Here is a 25,316-nt window from a genome sequence, read left to right as displayed (position 1 = left end):
ATAGAGAGTGAGAAGATCTTGGCTTTAGTAAGAACTCTATCTGTAGTCAGTGTTAATGTTGGTATTGAGTGTCTGGTACATTTTCATTCCTGTCATGTGTGAGTCATCTAGTGCTTGCCTGAGTTCATTTTTAATAATTGCTGTCTTGTCTGGAAGATTGTTAGCAGCAAACTCTCATCTTTAATATGATTAATTCTGAGTTCCTGTGGTTCAACGCCCTTACAGCTCAATGGACCATGCATAGCACTAGCAACAGCAAAGGTCAAAGGTCCAGCCTAGCCATTTCGCTGAAACCCTGGGTACCTGTGTGCTGTGCCTTATCCACCTTTCCATGCTGCTACCTGGTCCTATGCCAGGTGACCCTACATTAGTAGTCACAGAACAGCAGAACAGAGCGTGAAGAATGTGTTGGTGAGCTAGTTTTCTCTTGGCGGAACCGGCAGTGCTCTCTATGGGAATATCGACCTCTATAAGACTAATCATTTGCTTTTCTCCTCAGGATGAACTTGATCTCACAGACAAACACAGGGAAGCCATGTTTGCACTTCCGGCGGAGAAAAAGTGGCAGATCTACTGCAGCAAGAAAAAGGTAAGCTCCTCCCTGTGCCCGCAGTCAGCCAGAAGAAAAAGGTAAGCTGCTCCTCAGATGGTATTTTTACAAGCAGGTCACTGGGCTGCTCTGCACCTGTTCCTGTTCCTTATAACTGAGTGTAGCTGAGACCTAAAATATCAAAGGATTGCATAGATAGCATCTTCCCTGCTTCTCACATAGCAGTTTGTATACATGTAGATTAGGGTGAGTTTTCATGGTTTTATGTTTACATATTGTAGTAAAACCTTACATTTTACTGCCTCTATTGTGTGGCTTCATTGACCCCATAGCTAAAATGCTCTTCAGCCCTTTCACATCCAAAGTGAAGAATGAGAAATGAGGCAAAGGGAACATGCTCTCTACTCCTACTTTTAGGGACACAGTTTAATTTGTTGTTGTTGTTGTTGTTGTTATTTGTGTGTGTGTACCACAGTGCATGTGTGAAGATCCAGGACAGCTTTTAGGAGTTGCCCCTCCTCTGCTGTGGTTCCAGGGACTGAAGTCCGGCCATCTGGGCAAGTGTTTCACCCACTGGTCCATGGCCCTGGCCCTCATTTCAGGAGTGCTACATCCCTTCAAGCTCATGGTTAGGGATTGATTGTACCTTCATTCTGGGCAGTCACTTGCAAATAAAAGCTGATACTGTGCCACCTCAGGAGATGGGGGAATGACACTGGGGCCAACGAAGCCACTAAAACCCTTCTCTCTAGCATGCACGGCTCTGGGCATCACTGATGGAGAGGACTGAAGTAAAGTTCATGCTCTTGTTTCTTAAATCCTGCACCAGATTCTTAGACCATTCCCATATGTGTTTCCCTCTGTTCCTTCTGACATCTGAACTAGGCGAGTTAAATGTCCAGGCCAGAGTGGGCACCTAAGAGAAAGTGCTACCTCCTTCTAACGTGCCGCAGACACCCTGATTATGCACTCTTGACCTAGGGACCCAGCAACAAATGGCAACAACCCAGTGTCAGGGAAGCTTCTATTGGGTGGTCAGATGCAGTTTGGAGCCTCTGTCTCCTCGCTTGACTGTCCCACAGCCCCTCTGCCCCTGTGTCACTAGCGTGACCCTCCAAGGAGAATTGCCGAGTCTCAGTAAACAGTGAGTCTGCGTGACAATGCTCCCGTTGACAGTAGGTGACTTGGCACCGTGCTTGCTGACCTCTGCCACTGTCCTCTCGCACTGTGCGCTAGACTCACAGCCGTTTCCCCCACTGGTGCTGTGACTAGTACCACAAGTTTTAAAGCTTATTTAATTTTCCACCTATGCAGTTAAACAGGGTAAGGGGTGTGTCAGATTTGCCTTTGCTGAAAGATCTGTCCAGCTCTGACATCTCGGGATCATCCTGGAGCCATCCTCAGATAGTCCCGATTATAATCCTAGAGTCCTCATCCTTCAGTAGCTTAGTGTCCTTGTCAGTCAGTGGGTCCCCTCGTCTGCTCCTTCGCTTTGGTCACGTCCTGCCGACCAGAAGGCTCTCTTGTGTTGGAAGGCTTCCACAGCTTGAAGCAATGTGTATCATGCACTAGGAAGGAATTTTAAAATAAAAATAAGAAGTGTTCAGGCCTGCTCTGCTGAGTTTATGTGGCCATCTTTTCTCTTTAATTGCTTATTTATGCTATTAATAATTTTATTGTGTTTTAGTGCATACCATGGGACCCGTGATGGTCTGAGAGCATCTGCGGGAGCTGGCGCTCTCCTTCCACCATGTGGGACCAAGGGATCAAATCAGATTCTCAGGCTTAAGTGCACGTGCTTTACCACTGAGCCATCTCACCGCGCACAGAGGACACGGTCGAGCTGGTTCTCCCAGTGTAGGTTCCTCTTCCCTCTACATCGTGAAACATCACAGTTCAGGATGACGGAAATCCCAGAGGATGGGAGCGGAAATGCAGATGGAAGCGGCTTACTGGGAAAGGCTTCTTCTTTCTCATGTTTTATCATGTCCTTGACAGCAGTTAAAAGTTAATCGTGTAAACTACTGCCCCTTACATTAGAGAAGGCAATCACTGAAAAGCAGTAATGACCTCAGACTTACAGCTGCTGTTCATTTTTCGATTTCCATGCTTGTAGGATCCTTCTACAGTGTGTGTGTGTGTGTGTGTGTGTGTGTGTGTGTGTGTGGTGTGGTATGCTTGGCCTTTCGTGGGAGCATGGCTATGAATGCGGCCACTGGGTGCGGAGCCCTGTTTTGTACAGAGTAGGCCCTTCTTGCTCAAACCTGGCTCCATTGCACAGACTTGCTCATTCATTTCTAGCTCCTTTCCAGGAGCAGTGGCATAGCTCAGGTGGGACACCACTGGTTTTGGGGAGTCCCTTGGACTTACAGGTCTGGCTTACTTTAAAAATGAATGACTGCATGGATCAACTACAGATGTTTGTAGAGTGTGTGTGTCAATGTTCAGTTCTGTTCTCAATTACTCTTTGTCTTATTTTCTGAGAGAAGGTCTGTCTCTGAACCTGGAGCTTACTGATTCTTGTCTCTGCCTCTCTGCTGCTGGGGCTCTTGGTACAGCACCCATATGTGGGTCCTGAGGGCCCATGCCATGGACCTTGTGCATGTGAGTACAGCACTTCACTGACGGAGCCATCTCTCCAGCCTCTTGACTACAGATTTTCTTGACTGGACCTTCTCACATTGTTAAAATTATATTGTGCCTGTGATCTTAAACTGGGGATTTTGGATCCTGCAGTAAATCAAGAAGCCTGTGATAACTCTAATAACATAAAGACCTAGCCAGCAAAAGCATATGCTCTTTACCTCATTTCTTACCATGTCCCTTAGAATGGGCTCCACAGAGGCCGTCCTTCACCTTAAAACACAGTATTTCCCTTGACACCCAGCTCTTTCAGTTCAGGCTTATCCTAGTAAGCCAGAGCACATCCGTTTCTCAGGCTGAGGGAAGCTACACCTATGACTGCTTCAGATCTCCGTTGTTCAAGATTAGAACACAGGGCAGCACAGATGTTCTCCCACGCCCAAAAGAAATAGACCACAGGAGCTTTGATAAGCGGGCTCTCTATGAACAGAAGTCGTGGACTCAAACAAAGCCAGAACAGAGCCTGGGGCCAGGCACTGCTCAGCCGGCTGCCTCCTCTCCTTGCAGCGGAACTCAGATCCCAGCAATGGCTCCTCTGCTTCTCAACTGTGGGATTTGGGAAACATCTATCTGAGCCTCTGGTTGAAAACTTATTTCCAAAGCCAAAATGCAGGCAGTGGAAGTATTTCTGGGGTGGAAATGATTTGGACTCTTGCCTGATTGGCTGCCGGGGTGTCAGAGATGGATGTTGTGGCTTTGCTGCAAATACAAACACTTTTCTCACAGTTGTTGCATTGGCTGCTCCATCCTGGTTTGTGGACACAGCAATCCGCTGTCCAGTTCTTAAACATTCATGAAAGGTCCAAAAAGAAATGCCTGTTGGTGGAGTTGGGGGTATTTTCAAATAGGAAATGTTTGTGGTTCTTATCTGTAGAGGTAATTCCCTTTTTAGCTCCAATCACAACATACCCTTTTGTTTAAATGAGGTTTTTCCCAGTCTCTAGCCAGAAACTGCGTCTGTTAACAATCTTTGGATTTTAGGCTGGAGCTTTGAAAACAATGAACCAGCTGACCATGGACGGCATCTGGCCGTGCTGTATTGACTTATTGTTCACATGCGTTTTAAATCCTGGGAACAGGAAGGAGTAGTTCTTCAGAGGTGAAAATAAAGTTTCATTCACTGCTTTATGGTGACCACAAGCATAGAAAGAGGCCTGTAACTTCTGTCCTTAGTGTCATTCAGCCAGTGTTGACTATCTAGAAAGTGCTCTTATCCCTCCCCAGAATTTGCAAAGCTGACAGGGCTGTAGAGACCGTTAGGTGCAGAGGCTGCAGAATTGAGAAAGAGAACAAGCTTTCACAGGTGTGCCTAATCTTGCCTGCATTACCTCTGACCCCTAAAGCCTCAAATCTCATGATTTGAGTCTTCATGTGGTGTTTCCATATGTCTTGTGGAACCACTTTGGAAAAGGTGAATTTTCACTATGGTCTTCCCCAACTGTGTGTGTGTGTGTGTGTGTGTGTAGGCACATGTGTGTGCATGCTTGCTATAACTTAGTTAAATCGTTCTAGAATCTTCTCCATCCTGGCCATGGTTTGGCCATTGTGATCTCTGCATATTGCTAATCTGGTACTGGGTACATTTTGAGGACACATAGGGGAGGTAAATTTGACTCGTGCTTTTTATTCCTTTTATTTGGTTTGTTTATTCTGATTGGATCAATCCCTGCTTTCTTGGAAGTGCTCCTTTCAGTAAGCGCGCATGGTGAAAAAAGTTGTGGTGGGCCAGGGGTCGCTGTCCTTTCAGCTGCTGGAGAGCGAGGGCAGCCAGTGTTTGCAGTACAGAGAGGGGACAGTTTTATCAAAATAGGACCTAGGGGAAACATATGCTGGGGGTCACAGAATTAAAGACAAAAGGAACTTTCTGCTTCCTACATAGCTGTCAAACTAGCCAGCTGAACTGGAAGGCAGGACGAGCTACTGACCTGTAGCTGGTGCCTTGCCCAACCACAGGCTCTGTACTGGATTGGAGTAATAGAGAGGGTGAGATTCTGTTTTCTTTCATTTAGTTTGTTTGCTCACCGTGCAGTAGACTAAGCATTGGTTTTTCAAGCACCTACTCTACTAGATGTCAGGATTTGGGAAAGGGAGCCAGCAAAATAACCCCAGCCTGGTGTTGCACCTGTCAGGACTGGGCCGTACCCTATGCCCAATCTGAGCATCTATAGAAGTACTTGATTTGTTTCCAGCCATTGAATTTTCAACCTGTGATGGTTAACTTGGCGTTTGTTATTGTAAAGTGATGAAGGCCTAAAGAAAGTGGCAGAAGCCATCCTGCTAGAAATACAATCTTCCTGTCCTTCCCTCCTTCCACCTCTTTGCAGGGTCCACAGGGGACATGATAGCATCCAGCCTCCAGGCTTTGGTAATGTCTGTCCTGTGTCTTTATGTCCCGTCGAGAGAGGAGTCTATAGACAATCCCTAGCTGCGGAGCAGTAAGACGTAAGCAGTAAGGCTCTGGGTGCCTGGTGCGTGACTCAGTGAAGCAATGTAGTGATGAAGACCAGGTTGGTGTGCCGTTACCCAGGGTACAGAGTGTCTGCTCTAGGAAGACTCAGCAAGATTCTGTGGTGGTTAGACAAGTATGTCAGATTCCCTAGCGCAAATGGTTTTGGGAGAAGCCCATATTAATCAAATCAAATGATTGTCACATCTTGTCATAAGCTCCATAGGAGAGGACGGCTGACAGACTGTGGGGCACAGAAAAGGGAGACCCACCTCTGTGGCTGTGCCTCAGGTGATGTCCCTTACCCCTTTGACTACTGTTGGATCCACCGGTGAGAGCGTTGACACCATGCTTTCACCCTTCATCAGAAATGGGCCCTTTTGGCATCTGAGCTGTGTTCACAGGCTCTGATCCTCTTCCCTTCCCTCCCCTCCCCTCCCCTCCCCTCTCCTCCCTAATTTGTTCTTCAGGCTATTTAAATAGTCACTTAAGCTGTTCACCTTATCTTATGTCACTGACTAGTTAGGAGACCTTTAAGAGGCTACAAGGAGGTGGGAACTTGAACACAGGTATGAGTTGGGTATGCCTGGGTCAAGCCATGGTACCCGTTAAAGCATTGCCACATTCCACTGGATATAGAGGAGCTGCCCCACATTCTGCCACTAAAAATCACCTTGACTGCTTGTCCCTCCCCACAGGGCCCACTGTCTGCATGCATTGGGGACTGAGAGATTTGCTCGTACCTTGCACAGCGGGGCATGCGTACAAGGTGTCATTGGCTTTCACTCTTGCTTTATTGCTGAATATGAAGTTTAAACAGGACTCTAATTCAGGGATCCTGATTGGGTTGAGAATGGATCTACAGTTCTTCGGTGAGAAGCAAGGAGAGAGGGCTGAGCATTTCCTTTGCAGTATCTCTAAAAGCAATCTGAAAGTGACATTTCCCAAGACATTTTAATGATGTGAGAAAGCACTCAGCATTTAATGTCAAGGTTAAAAAGCAAGCTCTAAAACCATGTAATTAGTATGATCACAAGTTCTTAGGCAGTGTAGACAAACGTGTGGACAGACAGCTTGTTAGGAAAGATTGTGGGTGATTTCCTTTGATGTATTTTTTTCTTTTGTATACGTATTTCACAATTTTTCTATAGTTCTTTATTCTCTGCCTTACTTTGAAATAACTTTGTCTTGCTTTTCAAAACAAAATTGCTTTGTTTGAGAAATACAGAAGATGATTTTGAATCAGCCAGTTTTCAGTAAAATAAATAGGACCCATGAGGCACAACTTGTCTGTCAGTCTGTTTTGGATTTCCATAGGGGATTGTTCATAAGCAGAAGCTGGAGAAACTCTTGGAAACGCTATGTCTTTGCATCAGGTGGTAAAGCTACATATCCTAGGGCCGGAGGGAAGGGATCATGGAGACTGACAGCTGTGTCTGGCCTCACTGCCTCTGACTTTGAAGTTCATGCCCTTTTAAAACTATGGCTACTGACATTGCTGAATACACACGCATGTCTGGCCCAAGATGATGAAAGAGGACACAGGGAAAGGTCTCTAGAGCAGTGATTGACCTGCCACTGTCCCACAGTAGCCAAGGGAGCCAGTGGATGAACTGCAGGGTGTAAGATCTATAGAACCAGGGTGACTGCTGTCCCAGCTCCTACGTAAGCGCTGTCCTGTGAATGGCCTATCAGGAACCATGCAGGCCAGCCTAGTCTATTAGAACATAACAATTTATTAAAATTATATGTTGAAATGCAAATAATGCTTGAGTTGTCATGACAACCCTGGCATTATTTCCTTCCTGGAGCTTCAGGGTCCTTTTTCCTCTCCTCCTCAGTTCTTCGCTCCTATCTGGGAGGTTTGAAACCAAGGTGTGTGTGTGTGTGTGTGTGTGTGTGTGTGTGTGTGTGTGTGTACTTACCATATAACTTACACGGTCACTGGGAACCAGACGTATAGTGCCTTGTTTTGCTGTAGACTTTGTTCAAAGCTGTGACATAATTCAATCCTGCATTCTGCAGAATTATGTCTGAAGCTAACAGGCAGGCCTCCGTGCTGCTTGGCAATGATGAAAGTGTGCTTCGCACATTGCAGACACTATTATTGTTAGACTCCTATCCCATCACCAGAGTAGACATTCTAGCTTTTGATCAATCACCTTTCTCCAAAAATCTTAAGAAAGAAAATGAATAAGCTCCTATAGCTTTCTCTTTAAGTCATGAATTTGTCCATCCACGGTGCATGTCTCAGCAACCACCAGAGAGGCAGTACTACTTAAGGGAAGGGAAAGAATTTTGCATGGCCTGCCCATCACTGCTCAAAGTCTGAATGTTTCTGTTGCAGAAAAAGCCATTGAATGCTTCACTTTCCCCATGTGTCTCGCGATTCAGTTGAAATTAAAATCAGTAGAAGGCATTGCTCTTTGGGAAAAAAAAATTCAAGGTTCAGGAAACAAAAAGCATTCCATTCAAATACCCATGAAGCTACACAAAATCCAAAGTATTTCAACTATGTAAAATGGATACTTCACTGGGGACTGTTTCTTTGGTTTGACTATAAAAGAAGTTACCCTGTGTGGCTTTTACTCTTGCTCCCTTTAGGCCTTCTTGTACTCTCAGGTCTGTACCCAGGCAAATTGTGTTTCTATCTTTAGCAAGCTCTTGACTGATTGGCGCCATTTTGAAACATAGGAAGTTACTCTGAGGCATGGGCCTCTTCCCACCAGGGAGGTGCAGGGTCAGCATGTGCACACATAATGTGCCCACTGGCTTGGTCTTCTGCTAACAAAAGCCAGAATCTTCATCTTGACCATCTCTTTACAAAAGTTCTGAAAACCTTTCCTCTTCCTCCTACTCCTGCTCCTTGGCTCCTCTGGATTTTTAAGAATTGAGGAGTTGGGCTGGGCTGTCACCCAGAGATGGTAGAATGCTCACCTGGAATACTCGAAGCCATGAGTCTAATCCTTAGCCCCCCCATAAAGTGTAGTGGTGCATGCCTTCAATCCCAGCACTTGGGGCTGGCAGCAGGAGAATTGGAAGTTCAAGATCACCGATTGCAGTGCTCACATATAAAGTTCCAGATACTTGGGTGGTTGAGCAGAAGGGCCATTGCCTGTAGGAGTTCAGGGCTATAGTGTATTATGTTGATAGAGTGGACTCACTAAGTTGGTGGTGATGTGGGATTCCCCTCTGTATGCTGTGAATATCATTGGTGAATAAAGAAACTGCCTTGGCCTGTTGATAGGAACTTAGATAAGTGGGGACAACTAAACTGAATATTGGGAGAAAGAAGGGCAGGGTCAGAGCGAAGCCATGTATTCCCCACGGAGACAGACGCTGGGAACTTTACCCAGTAAGCCACAGCCATGTAGCAATACACAGGTTACTAGAAATGGGTTAAATTAAGATGTAAGAGTTAGCCAATAAGAACCTAGAGCTAATGGGCCAAGCAATGTTTTAATTAATATGGTTTCTGTGTGATTATTTTGGTTCTGAGCTGCTGGGTGGCCAGGAAATGAACAAGCAGCCCTCCTCCAACACAGCATCAATATAATGACTTCCCAGGAGAGGCAAATGGAGGTTGGGGTTGGGGAGAGGGGCTAAGATTGCCTAAGAAGGGATGAATTGGCCCAAGTCAGGAAGTTCAAGTTAAAGGTCATCCTCAGCTAATAGGGAATGTGATACCAGGCTGAGCTGCAAGAGACTCTGTGTTAGGAAGGAAAGGAAAAGATCCTAAGGAGGTTAATTTATCTGCCTCTCAAGCCTAAGCCCTGAGCTTCCTATGACCACTCCATCCTCAGCTTTGGGAGTTGTGACTCTACAGTCTGGTGACAGTTGGTTCTCACAGTGTTAGAAATATAGAAATAGACATCCAACTCCTCTGTGGATTCTGTCTCTCACTTGTGCTTCTCGATACATTTCTTCAGCAAATAGTTTTCCCCATAGCTAGAAAGCACCAGACTGGAAGAGGATGGGGTGGGAGCCCCTGTATTTGTTCACTCACAATCATTCAAACAATAACAGAAATACCTTAGGAATGTGCAACCAAGGAAAAGTGACGTGGCATAGAGGAACGACTTCCTATGATGTCTCCTTCTGCTCTAGACATGGGCTAGAGAAGCAACTACCGGCCCTACAGTGTGAAGATTGCTCCTGCCTCAGTCCCACCACCAGAAAAGACTTGGAATGTTGAGTTTGGATGGAACACAGGAGATCAGTTATACTCACTGCCCCAGAATAGCTGTCTTTGTGCGCCAGACCATTAGCTGTCTAGCAGGTTCCTGTGACAACGCTGGTACAGGACAGAGTTGACAGTGTGTCTGATGCAGAGACTGTGTTAGAGCCCCTCTCTCTGTGCCACAGAGCACTTAAGGGCAAGGCTCTCAGGGAACAACATTCTAAGTGTGACTTCAGGGCATCTGGGGAGCGTCTCATCCTTGCACATTGAAATACACGTGCACACTTCTTTTTCATACCTAAATTTCTGCATCTGCAGGTATGGAATTTCTTTAGGAGTGAGAACACACTGCCCTAGTAACCTGTGGAACCTAGGGTATGTTTGGGTAGGAAATATGAGCAAATGGTCCTAGTGACAGCTGTAACTCTACAGAAAGGGACACCACTGTGTCTCATATCTGAGAAACCACATGAATCTGTCAATTCTGGTTACCACTCTAATGAACCCCCAAGCAACATGAAGCATAGGAGACATGCTAGACCAGTACACACCCTCTGTATGACATTCCTTAAAACTGTAAGTTTAGCGTGAATTCTAATTGGTCTTAATAATAAAAACTGGAGTTAGATATGAGGATAAATGCTGAAAGGTCAGAAAAGTAAAGGAGCCAGCCACTAGAGAGACTTTTTACCTCTACTAAATGCTCAGACCAAAGTTCTGAGCTCCTGTCTCCTCCTGCCTTATATTCCTCTCTCCACCCAGTCATATCACTTCCTGTCTCCATCTCCCTAGTGCTGGCATTAAAGGTGTATGCCTCCCAAGGCATGAGATCCCAAGTGCTAGGTCAACAGGTGTGTCTACCACCGCCTGGTCTCAATGGTTCACTAGTGGCTAGCTCCACCCTCTCATCTTCAGGCAGCTTTATTTATTTACAAACAAAATATCACCACCTGTAGGTGGATGGCCTACAAACAAGTTCAAGTGTGAGTGAGAAAAATGTATCTTGATTGCTAATATTGAATAACTGGATGTAGAAGCCTGAAGCTCTTGGAGAAGGATTGGGGGAAAGATGAGTAGTCTCGATAAGAAACGGAAGTAATTGATTGGCGGTATCTCAAGCGACTGTGATGAAGGCATATGCAGCCAGCTCTAACCTCCAGGCTCTTCCAGGGTCCAGACTCCAGGCCGATTTAGATGGGATACACCATGCTTTTCATTTGGCCACTCCCTGCTTCTCTGTAGACTCTTAGAGCTCTGGCCCCTGCATTCCAAGACAGACTGCTCAACGCATGCCTGACTCACCAGCTCCAGGAAGTAGGTCCACGAGAGACATCAATGCCAGGAAGTGGCACCTCAGGAAGATAGAGGAAAAGGAAAGCTCTTTCCTGCATGTGTTTCTTTTGTTTTCTCCTGTGGTCAGGCACACCTGCTGCTGCGGAATCCTCTCTCCTCTGGAAAGGAAAATGGTTTTTGTGCTTCCCTGTAAATTAGAATTTGCAGCTTCTAATTAGGGGTTCCCCAAATTGCTCCCTCTGTAAGAACCCAGTGATTTGTGGACTAGTTTTGGATCACTGTAGAGAATCCACTGGCGGATTCCACCCTCAAGTTTCAGGTCCTACATTCCCTGCCATTCTTCGCAGTGCAGAACAGCTTTTGATTTGAGCAGACTTAGGATCTGCCCTGCAGTGCAGCAATGACATTTTGTCTCCTCTGTTTGTATACTCTACTTCTCCACTTACCCACATATAGGAAATTCTGACCAAGGGATAGCTTCCAACAGAGGCTTTTTATATTTCTGTAGTACCCCTCCCCAAAACACCATCATCAATTCAGTAGTACATCAGGACCAGTAAAAGCTTAAACTTCGAAATGCAGTTCTGATTCCACTAGGGGACAGTGAGCCCTACATTGGTGTTGTTTGTAGCCATGCAGAGGACTCCCTGAATAAAATTTGCCGTTCTGTGCTGTTTCCCAGATTTGCTTCTTAAGTTAATTACTGTTTCCAAAGGGCCCTCTCCTTCTAGCACATGTTAAACTTTATACTGGAAATCATAAACGCCCTCTGTTTTCCCAGAAGCAGCTTACAGAACACCAGAGCCTGCTTGACAACCTCTTGAAAGCTGGTCTAGTAGCAGTAAGTCTGGTCCCGGGATGTGTAGCCACAAAGGCCACAGACACCACTGCCTGTATTCCCGCTCTGCATAGGACTGACTCAGTGCCCAAGCTTGCTTCTTTCCAACCAGACCACGTTCTGCTTGGGTCTGTAGCAGTCCATGGTGACATACAGGTCAACGCAGCTTTAACAAGCTCTCCTGAAGTCCTTTGTTCTGTATTATTGTACACCATCGTGTCATAGGGGAGTGCAGACCTGCATCACTTCTGAAAATAATATTTGCACAAGGTTTCTTTTTCTTTGTCATGAAAATGAGAGGAGATTGTCGTCCAAAATTGGGTTCAGATGTTGGGCTTCTCCCTATTGAGCTTCAGCTGTGTTCCACGCTCTGGAGTGCTTTCCCTAAGAAACGACTTGTGAAAATAAATACAGCAAATGGCTCACAGTCTGGGAAATAGACTGTAAAGTCCCTCCTCTCGGGTTTACGTACGGATTGGGGCTGTTTTCTTAGCGCTGTCAGCATGAAATGTTTCCCCACTGAATTCAGCAGCTTGTGACTTGTGAGCCCTCTGCCTGGTGCCATCAGCTGGGCCTTGTTCAGGAACCTGGGGTCGGGGGAGCCAAGGGCACTTGAGGTGTCCAAACAATATAGGCATCTGCTTTGTCTTGTGGTTGCTTACGGTTACTAGACCTCTTTAGAGGGGTACTCTTGTTGCTTTTCGAGAATGCATAATTTGGAGGAGATTAAAATTTGGAGGAGTTGGCTAAAAAGTAATATCAATCTGACTTTCTTATGAATTTTACCAGAGTAAATATAGCCAGCATGTATAGAAAAGAATGTATAGAAAAAAAAGAAAGTGTGTGTGTGTGTGAGAGAGAGATTTTATGTTATCAAGGAAGTCTCAAGGCTCTCTTCCCAGTGGGCTTCAGGAAGGATTCCAGTTATTGAGATTTTGATAAACAGTGGGGCTTATTGAAAACATGGGTTGATTATATGGGGCTGCTGATGGCACGGTGGTAGAGAGAGTTAACTATACAGGAGGTACAGTTGTTGATAGCACTTGTCGCAGAGACTTTGTTGCAGAGACTTAGAGCATATTGTCAAGATGAGCTTGCGATCTTCGTTTTGGAAAGACTTGTTTTTGTAGTGTGTGTGTGTATACGTGTGTGACATGTGAGCCACCTGGCATGGGTGCTGGAAACCAAACTCAGGTCCTCTGAAAGAACAGGAAGTGCTTTTAACCACGGAGCTGTCTCTCCAGCCTACTTGGTGATCGTCTAAAAATCTGTCAGCTCTGAGGTTTAGAAACACAAGTAGAAGGTCTAGTAGGGGCCAGTGTCTCACTTTTGTGGATCCTGATGAGGAAAACAAAGAACTTGGCTGTTGCCTTCTAGAACAATGCTTGCCTCAGGACAGAGCTCACAAAATATATTCCTGGTGAAAAATAATGAAAAGACAAGAACAAATGTCTTCTTAGATTAACACAGTATTGTGGATTATTAATGTGATACAAGGAGAGGACTTGGGGGACGGGAAATGTAGCTCAGTAGTGGGGAGCTTGCTGAGCATGTGTAAGTCCCAGGTTCAACCCTAGCATCAAAAGATAGAAAAAAATTCTGCTTGAGTGCTCAGGTCCTTGATTCAGCAGAATAATGTTATTGTTCCTACGGGGCTTGGCTGTCTGCGCAGATATTTGGACTGAAGACCTGCCCGGTCCTTTGGGGATCTAGTGCATCAGCTGTGTCTTTCTGTGGCCGACATTGGCTCCAGACCGAGAGAAGCTCTTCTCTGGGGCAGTCTTCTCTTATGTTCAGAGGACCCAGACCCACTGAGCATAGAGCTGTATTGGATGCATAGTTCTGGAAGGTGTAAATATTACAAATATGTGAGAATAAAGTTCTGGGAAAGGCTGGAGGGCCAGGGACTTCCTGCCAAGGAACGTGGTAGTCTCACAAGAGAGGCTTCCGTGCACCCCAGACATGGCAGCAGAGTGAAGCGGCTGGTGGGGGGATACTCTCCAGCAAGAATCCTGGGCAAGTCTGAACCTTTAGTTAGTTTGGGCAGAAGGAGCCTGCAGCAGAGTATTAGTCCTGCACTGTGGCTTCCGTGTTATGCCCTCACAGGTTGTGTCTCTCCTCCAACCAGGAAGTGCTAACCACGTGTCTCTTACTCTGCTGAACTGCAGTTAAAGGGGTAGGGGATGCTTAATATATAATGTCCTTTTATAGTGTCCTGAGCCTTGTCTCTGCCCTGTTTCACAATATGTACAGAGCAATTTTTAAGAACATGATAGAACATCAGAAGAGTTCACCCTCTGAAGTTGAGATTGTATCTGATGCAGTTGGTTATTGCTCTTAGCAGAGCATGGCATCTCTTTATTAACTTCATCTTGATGACAAATACGTATGTCCAGTCTTTGGATTTCCTTTTGAACTGACAAACATTTTACCAATTCCTTCACTTACTAATGAGCTCAGTTAAACCTTTGAGAGGAATTCATGCTGACATTTTATGCTCTCAAAAATATGAACACAGACTGTTAAACTTAGAGAACGAATGAGGGGAAGAAATGTATCCGGACTGGTCTGAAGTCTTTAGGACTCTTATTTTGGAATACAGGACAGGTTAGCCAGAGCCTCTGTGGGAAGATGAGATCTTTCATCTGAGCTCAGCTAGACTTTGTCCCTCTGCTAGACAGCAGAAAAGGGAAGAAGTGAAGTTCTAAGGATCCAAAGAAACCTGGAGTCAAAGCAGAAGACGTGGATGACATTCACGGTGTATGAAGGGGCACATGAACAGGAGAGCAGAGACAAAATGACAAAAACATTCCACAGTGGCTCACCCCTCTCTAGTCTCTTGTCCAACAGTTAGCCACAGTAGTGATCACCCATGTCACCCATGTTCTGTTCTGCTAACTTAAGATTTTGTTTCAGAGACAAAGCATCCTCATTCTCATAAGAAACTAGTTCCATGTGCAGGTTGGAATGAGAATGGCCCCCATAGCTCATATATTTGAATGTTTAGTTTCCAGTGGTAAAGTATTTAGGAAGGATTCAAAGATGTGGGCTTTTTGGAGGAGGTGTGTCACTATAGGAGGGCTTTGAGGTCTCAAAGGCTCACACCAAGTCCAGTGTTGCTCTCTTTGCCTCCGTCTTGTGGATGAGATGTAAGCTCTCAGCTACTGCTCCAGTACCATGCCTTCCTGCCTGTTGCCAAGATGGTCATGAACTAATCCTCTGAAACTGTAAGCAAGCCCCCAATTGAATGCTTTCTTTTATAAGTTGCCTTGGTCATGGTGTCTCCACAGCAATAGAAATGTAATGAAGAAACCCATGGAAAAACCAGTTCTCCTACTCCCAGCAGTCATCCGTTGCCTGTAGTTCCCTGTCTGGAGGTGGGGTACAGTGAGATTGCTCCTTTCCCTTTCGCATATCTATTGGTATTTGCACTGTTCAAATCTTGTTTAGGCAGCCATATTGTGGCAGCATCATGTGTTCAGCCCACTGTCATTTCTTGGAGACACAATCTCAAAGCAGGCTTCCTGGTCCTCTCACTCACACAGTCTTTCCATGGTCCCTACCAAAATGTTCCCTGTACTTGAGTGCCAGAAGCTGTTACGGTGTTTGTAAAAGTAGGGTTGGACTTTTTCAGAGAACACTGAATTTGCCATTGGAATAGACTTTATAGACATATAAGTAATGCTTCCTTAGAAGATATTGAGGTTACTGGACAGATTCCAAACACTTTATGAGTCGATCCTAATCTACAGCAGATTTTGCAGAGGTAAAGTAGCCTCAGGGAGAGGAGAAAGCTTGGGAGGTAATTGGTGACCATGTTGGTATTTTGATGTGCTTCAGCCCTCCTGAGAGCCAAGTCCCAACTAGCACACCTGTCAGCAAGGTACTCGTGGTGGGCCTCGTCAGTCAGGTCACCCCTTTGAAGACGGACGCTTAAAAGAAATCCCACACTAGCTCAGAACTGAACATAATAGAGGGTTATTTATTTAGGGGTAGACTCACAGATTACAGTCCTCTGCTCGAACGGGGAGCAGCACCTGAATCCTGCAGCTGGAAGAGAGGCCGGTGCACTTTACATCAGCATATATAGTATAAGAGGCTACACCCAAGTTGGGTGGGTAACTTAAAGGCTACTGGCGGTAGGAATTCCTCCTACAGCACCCCTTCTTGTAAATACAATATTCCTGAAACATGTCAGTTTCCATCTTTTTCCTGTTTCTGTTAGGCTGCTTTTCTCTCACACAAGGGCCAGTGAGCAGCAGTGGTCTTTCTTGTGCACAACCTGAGCTATAACTGTCGGGCCTTTCAAAGGAGTTGGGTAGGCTGTTGGCCTACATGTGGGCAAGCTCTGAAAAGGTGCATTGGTACTCTTTTTACCTGGAAGAGAGAGCCAGCAAAGTTATTAGCAATGCCTTGCACCTAGTGCTTCTTCCTTTCCATACAACTCCTCCTTCTGTTCATGTGGACCTGTTATTCATTTGAGTTTTCTCAGATGCTTGCATCATGGAGGCAGACTAATAGAATAAATACCTTAATCCTTCTCTCCTTTTCTGCCGTGTTTTCTGTTAAAACTTTTAGACACAGAGTGGTCTTACTTAGCATCTGCTATATTCACTAGTTTATAGAACTGGGTCCATGAAATTAGAAGTAATAATGATAATTTCATAATAGGGTGGCTATTTTGTTTGTTAATAAGAGAATTTCTTAATCCTATGTGGTTTCTAATGGCATTTTCCTTACACATAGTATAGGTGTGGTTGTTGTTGTTAGTTGCCTTTTCTCTATAATGGAGACCATTGTAATAAAATTTACTTCAGTTATACTGACACATCCTTTGGCTTGAAACTCGATTGATTAAACTTCAACATATCTCCACTCCCATTGAAACAGCCGTAGTATTGCATGTTGCTAGATGATATAGCTATTCTAAATAGGGAAAGAGTGTGTCTTTTTTTCCTTTACAAATATTATCACTGAACCTCATGGGTTTTTGACAGCTGCCTTGCAGACTCGTGGCTTAAGATGACTGAGTAAATGTTGCTTGAGCCTGTGGTTAGTGGTCACAATTGACTCTCCTTTTGTACAGCCTGTTCTGGGACTTAGTAAGAACATCTCACACTGAAGAAAGCTCTAATATCTAGCACTTTTTTATTATCATTTGTGAAACGATCCTACTAAAGGATCCTATGGTTGTTTCAGTGAAATTTACTTATACTTTAAATCTTAATTTTGTAATTCTTACTGAGAATTTTATTTATAAAAATGAAAGACTTCAAAGCTGCTACCAGAGATTGATGGGTAGATAAATAGACAGACAGGGATGGATGGGTAGGTGATGGAGAGATAGATATGTCACACAAATTTTCAGTTATGTGAGTATGGAAGTATAGAAATTTTTAATGTGCTTTGGGTACATAAATCATCACAAATGCACAGTGGATATTGAGGTCAAAGTGCTCTTTAGAAATAGAAAGTCCATGAGAGATAACTATTGCAGATATTTGTTGCTGGAGAAAGAGAAATGCAGGGAAGGAGAAGACAGAAAAATCCCATTGGAATCAAGGTCTTGATGTATTTTATATCACAGGGATCATCAGAAAATACAGGCTCTTACTTAACCTGATATAATCCACAGTACTTTTGAACTGACTTCTGTTTAATTGTGGAAATAGTGCATGTTCACGAGAGGATAAAAATTAGAACTGAGCAAAAGTTTATCAGTAAATGACTTTCCCTATTGCTAGCCAGAGGGATGCAATGCATTTTATTGTATATCCGTTCGTCCCTTTAACTAGGTAATAATAGCTCAATGAATTTGACCATGCTACTCCATTTTTTTTTAGTTGCCGCATAGAAATATATTCATGTCCCCCCTCTTCATATACTTGCCTTCTTTTAATTATTCATATACAGTGATGTAATTAAAATTTTTGTGACACACGTCCATACAGTTGTGAGTGTACAGTATGGGCTACATTTCTGAAAATATATTTAATTGAATTTTAAATGCTTCTTATATTTGAACAATTACTGCCAAAATGATCTTTATTGTTCCTTTTGTTATTGTTGTTTTTCAGTCCCAATAATAAGGACTAAGAATGGCCACAACTAGAGACAAACAGTGTTATTATCATCATCATAGCGCACATTTATTGAGCTTGTTCTGTGTGTGCTTTTTCCAGTGTTCTCCAGACTTGTATTGCCTTTCTACATCCTCACAATGACAGTATTGTGAGGCCGTCATTTGCAACTAAAGTCAGATAGCCAGCCTTATAGTGAGTAAGCAGTGAATGTTTCAGCTCCATGTCTGGAAGAACACAGTCAAGTTGGGGGTGCTAGTGATAGACGGGTCAAGGATGTAGCTTTGTGCTTATCCCTGAGTGAATGAAACTAAGAAGCCAAGCCAAATTTATTCTTCTGTGCCAGGTGATTGATGTTGACTAAAACAAGGTCACTTGTGCATTAAAAAGAATGGAATAAGATTCCAAGAAATCTTCTAAAGAACCTACTGACCTGAGATTTGAATGAAAATGTACCACTTGGAGATGATGTAAGACTGGAAAGGACGGCTTTACCCCCTAAGGAATCTGGATTTTACCACACACACACACACACTTAGGGCAATAAGAACAATAGGTTGAACAATAGTCGATGCAGGCTGGAGGCAAAGTCTCGGAGGTGAGTTATGTCCAGCAGGAAATCTCAGCCATCATTACTCTGCTGTTAATGTCTGAAGGCCTCCCAGTGAGACAGGAAGAACTGGATTAAAGAAATCACAAGGTAGCCAACACTTGGGTGGCCACTGAATGACTGTTGAAGTAACTTTTGAAAACGAATAGTTCTACAACTGAATCACTGGACAAAGTAAATTTTTACAAGTTATTGGTGTTAGAAGTTAAGTACAGTGGAGGTTGTGTAGGAACTTCAGAAACATTTTGACCCCACTCTCCTGTTTCGGAGAAAAGGAAAATACTCCAGATATATTCACTCTTAACCCAAACTGCCAGCTGAGTGAATAAAAAGGAAGGTTCTAGAATCCCATTTTTAAGTGGCTGAATTGGTGGCCTTCCCATCATACCATATCTCTAAAAGTTAGTGGCATATGTACATATTCTATAAAAAAACAAAAAAAAGCAGAGAAATTAATAAATTCAGACACTTATTTCTGATCTAATTATCTAGCAGACCTGAAGATAATTCCCATAAACTTAAATGGGGGTAAAAATTTCCAGGAAGAAATGACCTGCTTTCGTCCTGGTGTGTCACATACCAGGGCAGAATGCAGCTTTGGGGAGGAAAGGTTTGTCTCGGTTTACAGATCACAGTCCTGCAGTGAGGGTAGTCAAGGCAAGAACTCAAGCAGGAACTTGGAGGCCGGCTTGCCTGCCATCCACACAGCCTTACCTCTGACCCAGAAACTCACTTTAGAGGCAGAGGCGTGTGATGGGTCTGGGGTTGCTCAGAGATTCACTATGACCCTGGGTAAATTTTAATAAATAAGAGGCTTTATTAGATACCGTCCAGGGCCATAACCAGGACTGAAGATTATGTGCTGAATTACATTAGTCAGGGGCTTATCGAGGCAAACCTCACCAGTCTCCGCACTTCCCGCCTACTGTGATCAAGCGCACATCCTGTGCAGCTGGGGCAACCAAGCCTGTTTACAGACACAAAAACACACGGTTTGTCATCATTCATGAACAACAGCCCCCAGCGTTCCAGGAAGTTATCTGTCCGGGGGCAAGTGAAGCTTACAGGTTAGAGGCATTTTTGTAATTTTAACTTCAAACGTAACGTTAGCCATCACAAAGGTACAGCAGGAACCATAGCGGAATGCTGCCTGATAGCACATTCTCAGCTAGTTTCCTTGTATAGCCCAGGACCACTTGCTCAAAAAAACGTACTGCCCATGGTGGGCTGAGCCCTCGGGTATCAATTAACAACCCAGGCAATCTCCACAGACATTTCACAGGCCAGTTTGATAATAGGGAATTGCTCAACTCAAGTTCTCAGGAGAGTTCTAGATTGTGTCAAGTTGACAGCTAAAGCAATCTAGAACACAAAACTAAATTTTAGTGTGAGTTGTCTCTTCTTTGGGTAGACTAGAAAGAACATTTTTTAAATTTTTATTTTCATTAAACATTTTATTGGCAACATTGACTGTATCAAACAGACATTTTTGAGAATGGTGGACTCTCTCTCTCTTCCTATCACAACAGAAGCGTAACAGGAAACACAGAACAGAGAGGTACTGTTAGCATGTGACCAACACAGCCTGTGGGGTTAATGCCTGCACCAGGTGAGGGGCGCAAGGTGCCCTTGGCTGCATAGAAAGAACATTTAATATGAATCTAGAATTTGTATTTACGTAAGACTACTTTTCTTAGTGGCATGAGCTGTGGTCAATAATCTATTTTGGGGGACCTATTTTGTTTTTGAAACAGACCTTGCTGCAGTTCTCAGACTAACTTCAAACTCAGGATCTTCTTGTTTCAGTCTCCCAAGTACTAGCGTTAAGGGTTTGATCTACAGTGCTACAATAATCTATCTTAAGACAGGAAAAAAATCTTTTTTTCAGGCCATAATAAGCTAATATTCTTGCTTAGATAAACGTTGTAATGGGATTGACAAAGAAGGTGGCAAAAATAAGGCCAGCTGAGTGATTGACAAAGGTGCTTGTCTGCAGTACCAGTGTCCAGAGCTGCATGACTTAGAGCTAATTTTAAGTTTTATAGAGAATCCCCTCTGTATTTGTGGGGGTGGGGGCGGTTACAGACAGAAAGGTTAGAGGAAAGCTTTCTAGCTGTTCTCTGAGCACAAATATGGATACATAAGGCGTGGTGAGGGACTAAGGAGCCTTTCAAAACGTGTACAGAGGGCCGAGTAGAGGTAGTCTGGGCAGGACATCAGACCTTAGAATCAGCATGGCAGAAATTGCCGTGAAGTTTGAGGAAAGGTGAACTGTTTTTTCTGCTGGCCGCATCCCAGTTCTCTTACAGTGAAATGGTTAAAACTGAAAGGCTGCCTTATATTTGTCGTCCATGGCGCACGAGCCCTTCTAGGTCTAATCTTAGGACAGTGTGCCCTGACCTTTCCCCAGTGCCTCTTTTCCACTCCTTCAGCAGCGTGGCTGAGTCTTTCCTTGCCTCTTTTCCTCTTCCATGATGTGACAACATGTAATATGAATCATGAAGCAGACCGGAGGAAATGTAATGTTTAGCACAAGGTCTGTCTGGTAACAAGCTGTGTAAGTGCTGGGTGTTGTCGCTTCTGTCACATTTGCTGCATCTGTACCATCCTGACTGTCTTACCCACGTCCCTGGAGTAAGATAATAGAGCTGAGGTAGGCGGTCCAAAGAATAATTCATGTCAGAGGCACAGGACATACCTTCTCTTCACAAGGACACATGTGTCATTAGGAAGACTGTACGCCTCAGAAGTGTCTTTTCCTTGATGTCCTGGCTCTTTCTAGGATGCCCCTCCCCCCAGAAGAGTAGGCTAGCTTCTTTCTGATTGCTCAGTGAGAGCTGTAGTCTTTTAACAATTGCTCACACTAGAAGGAGAGGAGAGCACTGACCGGACTTGTGTTTCATCTGGCTACTGCTGCATACTTCTGTCTGTAAGGACAGGGCTCCACAGGCAGCTCAAGATGCATGGCCAAAGGGAAGAGCTCTGAGAATCCCGGTGCCTCCTGCTGCCAGAGCAGTAGTGCCCAGCAGTGCATGCACACACATGACATGTGTGCTTTTCTCAGCACTGAAGCATGTGGAGTGAAAAGAGCCCCATTTTGACTATAAGATCTACTCTAACTGCTAGTATTACTAAAACATTTCAAAAGTGCACAGTCTTCTTTCTAGTCACTAGTCTTCAGTTTCTAAAATAATCTCTGTTTTGTATCCAGGACTATGCTTACAACAGACAGGCTCTTGTGGAACCTTGGACATGGGACTTGATTTTTGTTTGCTTTGGAAATGTGCCCTAGTTTGGAGAGAATAGAAAGATCTGGCACCTTCTACTTCATTTTATAGGTTCAAATACCATTGAATATCACTGTGGGTTTTGGCTTGTTAAATACATTGGTAACAGCACGGTTTTGCTAATTTTAATGCTCCTTTAAAGAGGAAAGCTGGGTTCAGCATTTATGCCGCCACCAAAGCTCTTTTATTAAGACGTTAAATGAGAACCAAGAGCTGTTCTAAAAACTCATCAGACTTCCTGGATGTTTTAAGTCCCAAGAGTGTAATCCAGCCCAACCTCAGGGTCACTGCTGTCACCTTCCTTGGCCCTCATCCCTTACTACCTGCTCGGGTGGCCCTGTAGACAACCACCTGCCCTCGTGTTATGACAACTTGAAAATAGTTTTGATTTATATTTTTATCGTTTTTTATCACACCTAAGTAGACCCACTTGGAAGGGTGGGGGGTAGGGGGATGGGGGTTGTTAGGTGTAATCTCTGCATTTGGGAAACTTAGACTGGAGGATTACTCTAAAGTTGGGCTACAGAGACAGGGAGAGAGGGAAAGGTTTTTAAAGATAAAGTCCAAGACTGAAATTAAGAGCTCTACCTAAATATCACTCTCCCAAGAACCAGTATGTGCGCATGTGTCTCTATGGGTTGCTGAGATTAAGAACACTGAAGTAGGTGGTAGCCACGTAAGCAGCACATGGCAGCATCTGCTCCAAGGACACAGGGCTAACCCTTGTATTGGGAGCTATCCGAATGTGAAGAGAAGGAGCCTCTGTGCAACTTCTCAGCCCTGTTGACACACACATCTCACAGACACAAAGGTGTGCAGAGATGCGTAGAAACGGCGCACAGTGTACCTCTTGGGTGAGTGTGATATATCTACAACAGAGGCTACAGTGGGCAGATGTTTCTGGGGGTTTCATTCAGGCTTGTCAGTGACCCCATCCATCCATGCCCCGCCTGCTCTGGCTCCAGGTCATTAGTTTGGGAGACACAACTAGTTGAAGTGTTTTGGGAGTGGGTTTCTGGTGTTTTTTTTTTATATATATATATATCAGAAACACAGTCTATTTTCTACGAAAACTTCTGAGCTAGTTCAGCAGGAGAGCTGTGCCTGGGACCAGCATGTATTCTTTTCATTCATTACCTCCTCCCAATGTCAGTAGCCTATTTTAGGCCACATCAAATGAAATCCTACTTCAAAATCTTCAATGTCTGCTGGACTCTGAGAAACGCTGAAAAAGTCTGGTCACCAACTGGCCTTGTCTGCAGTGTTAAGGGAAATTTCCTTCACTCTTGAATTTTATACAGATATGAAGTCCAGTATAGTCCTCAGTGTGACATGGGACCTAGAATGCCCTTCTCAGTGTCATTATGCCCCTAAAGGGGGAAAAAAATAACTATACCCTGATGTAACTCAACTCCCATCTAAACTCCTTTCCTCCATGGGTTAGAACATATCCTCTAGTCATACTTGAGACTTTAGAACTTTAGTTCTCTCTCTCTCTCTCTCTCTCTCTCTCTCTCTCTCTCACACACACACACACACACACACACACACACATACCAAAATAAACTACTCTTAGTGCTTACTTCTTTGTAGAGGCAGGATCTTATTATGGTTTTCAGACTAACCTGGAACTCTATAGGTTGCCCAGAGTGGGCAAATTTGTAGCAATCCTCCTGTGTGTGTGTGTCTCTCCCTCCCTCCCTCCCTCCCTCCCTCCCTCCCTCCCTCTCTCTCTCTCTCTCTCTCTTCCTCTCTCCCTCGTTCTCCCTCTCCCTCTCTCTCTTTCTTGTTAGATTTGGAAGACCATCCTAGTCAAGTAGATGACCCAATATTAAAAATAAACTTCTATATTCTGGTGGCTTTGCAGACCACTGTCCTGATGCATGGCACACCAGATTTATTGCTATGTGTGGACCTTTGCAATGTTTTTGTTGTTTCTGACTTTTTTTTTTTATAGGACCAGGAAGAAAACAAGGGAGCAACAAGTTGGCCTGAGTTCTACATTGATCAGCTCAATTCCATGGCTGCTGTAAGTGTAATTCACATCCATGACAGTTAAAAGCTAGTACAGAGTACACAGTTGCACAATGAGTTTGATTGAGTAAGACCTTCTGAATGCCGTTACCTTTCCAAACTCCATTCCCAACACTCCATGTTTGAGGTGTTGGGGATAAGGAGGCTGAAATGTTGCTTAGCAAAGTGATTCTTCTAGCATGTTTTGAATAGAATCTACACATACTAAAATATGATTGATTTTAATGTTACAAGATGAAATAGCATTTGAAACATGGCATGTATTCAACTTGAACTTGCTGTTGCTGTGGCTAAGTGTCCAGAGTGGTGGGTCTCCCTTCCCTGTGGTGGAAGGGAGACCCATCTAAAAGTCGTGTGACTGGATTGTCCCCATGTTATGCCCCTGTCAATGTCTTTCTCACTGGGAACTTGCCTTCTCCCTGGAAACAGTGGTTCTTTCCCATAAAAATAAAGTGTCACAATGATTTGGTGAAGTAGTATAGTAGTCATGTGTTGTAGGGAAAGCATTGGTCCATGGCTTTGGGGTTAAGCTATCAGTTCAAATGCATTCCCAGTGTCTGAATTCTTGTCTCTGAGATGTTAGCATTCCAGTCAGCTTGAAGATCACCTATTAATCATAGCTAAAATTCACAACAGAAAATAAACCACCTGTCTTTGAGTCTCACCAGCTTTAATCACATTGCTGTTGATGAAACTTGAAGGCTGACCAGTTTGCCTCCATAGGCACACCCATGATTTTAAGAATTGTTTGTATCCAACTTTAAGTTTATAATATCAAATAAGAGAGAGCTCCCAGAATACTCCACCTCTTTCCTGCCTTGCCTTGCAAAGAATTCTCTTCTTACTACTCCAAGCAAGCCCTTTAGTATGCTTCCCCTGAAAACATTAGAAACCAACCGAAATCCATGTGTTGCCTGCTCTTCTTTAAGCCCTGAAGGTCTTTCACTTTCAGCCTCTTCCTCTTCTTCCCCATTTCTTTCTTATTCACTGTTCTGTCTTGAATAATAAACAGCCCAGTAGATGTGCTTAGGGCTGTATAAATTATAGAGGAAATCACATTAGCTTTTGCCTCGCAGCAAAACATAAGAAAAGAAAATAACCACCAAACCCCATTCCATACACTGTATACTGCACCAGAGATGAGGAAAAGGTGACCTCAGCCTTTCTGTGTGGATATGCCAGCAAAACTGCAGATTTCTGATGACCACCAGGATTTTTTCTGTGCATCCACCCAAGCAGTAATAACTTGGAGCCATTTATTATTTCTTGCATGCAGAGGTTGTTTATGAGTTCTTGTTCCTGACTACTGGGAAAGAGGAAGTGTCAGGCATACAGTCTCTGGGTGTAATTAAGTT

The 25,316-nt window shown here is 44.1% G+C and overlaps 1 protein-coding gene across 3 annotated transcripts in view; it reads left to right on the top strand.

Annotated features, from left to right (window-relative positions):
• The window catches only part of Daam1 (dishevelled associated activator of morphogenesis 1), a 159,578-nt gene that overhangs the window by 84,390 nt on the left and 49,872 nt on the right, over positions 1 to 25,316 (top strand). For all 3 annotated transcript variants that reach the window (XM_057782290.1, XM_057782291.1, XM_057782288.1), the window contains exons 3-4: positions 500 to 589; positions 23,885 to 23,956. In XM_057782290.1, coding sequence (XP_057638273.1) covers positions 500 to 589; positions 23,885 to 23,956 — 162 coding nt within the window. The remainder of the gene's footprint in view (positions 1 to 499; positions 590 to 23,884; positions 23,957 to 25,316) is intronic.

Source organism: Chionomys nivalis, chromosome 10, assembly GCF_950005125.1.
Source record: "Chionomys nivalis chromosome 10, mChiNiv1.1, whole genome shotgun sequence".
NCBI lineage: Eukaryota > Metazoa > Chordata > Mammalia > Rodentia > Cricetidae > Chionomys > Chionomys nivalis.
Note: the sequence above shows the minus strand (reverse complement) of the source record. Positions and strands in the feature narration are given on the sequence as shown.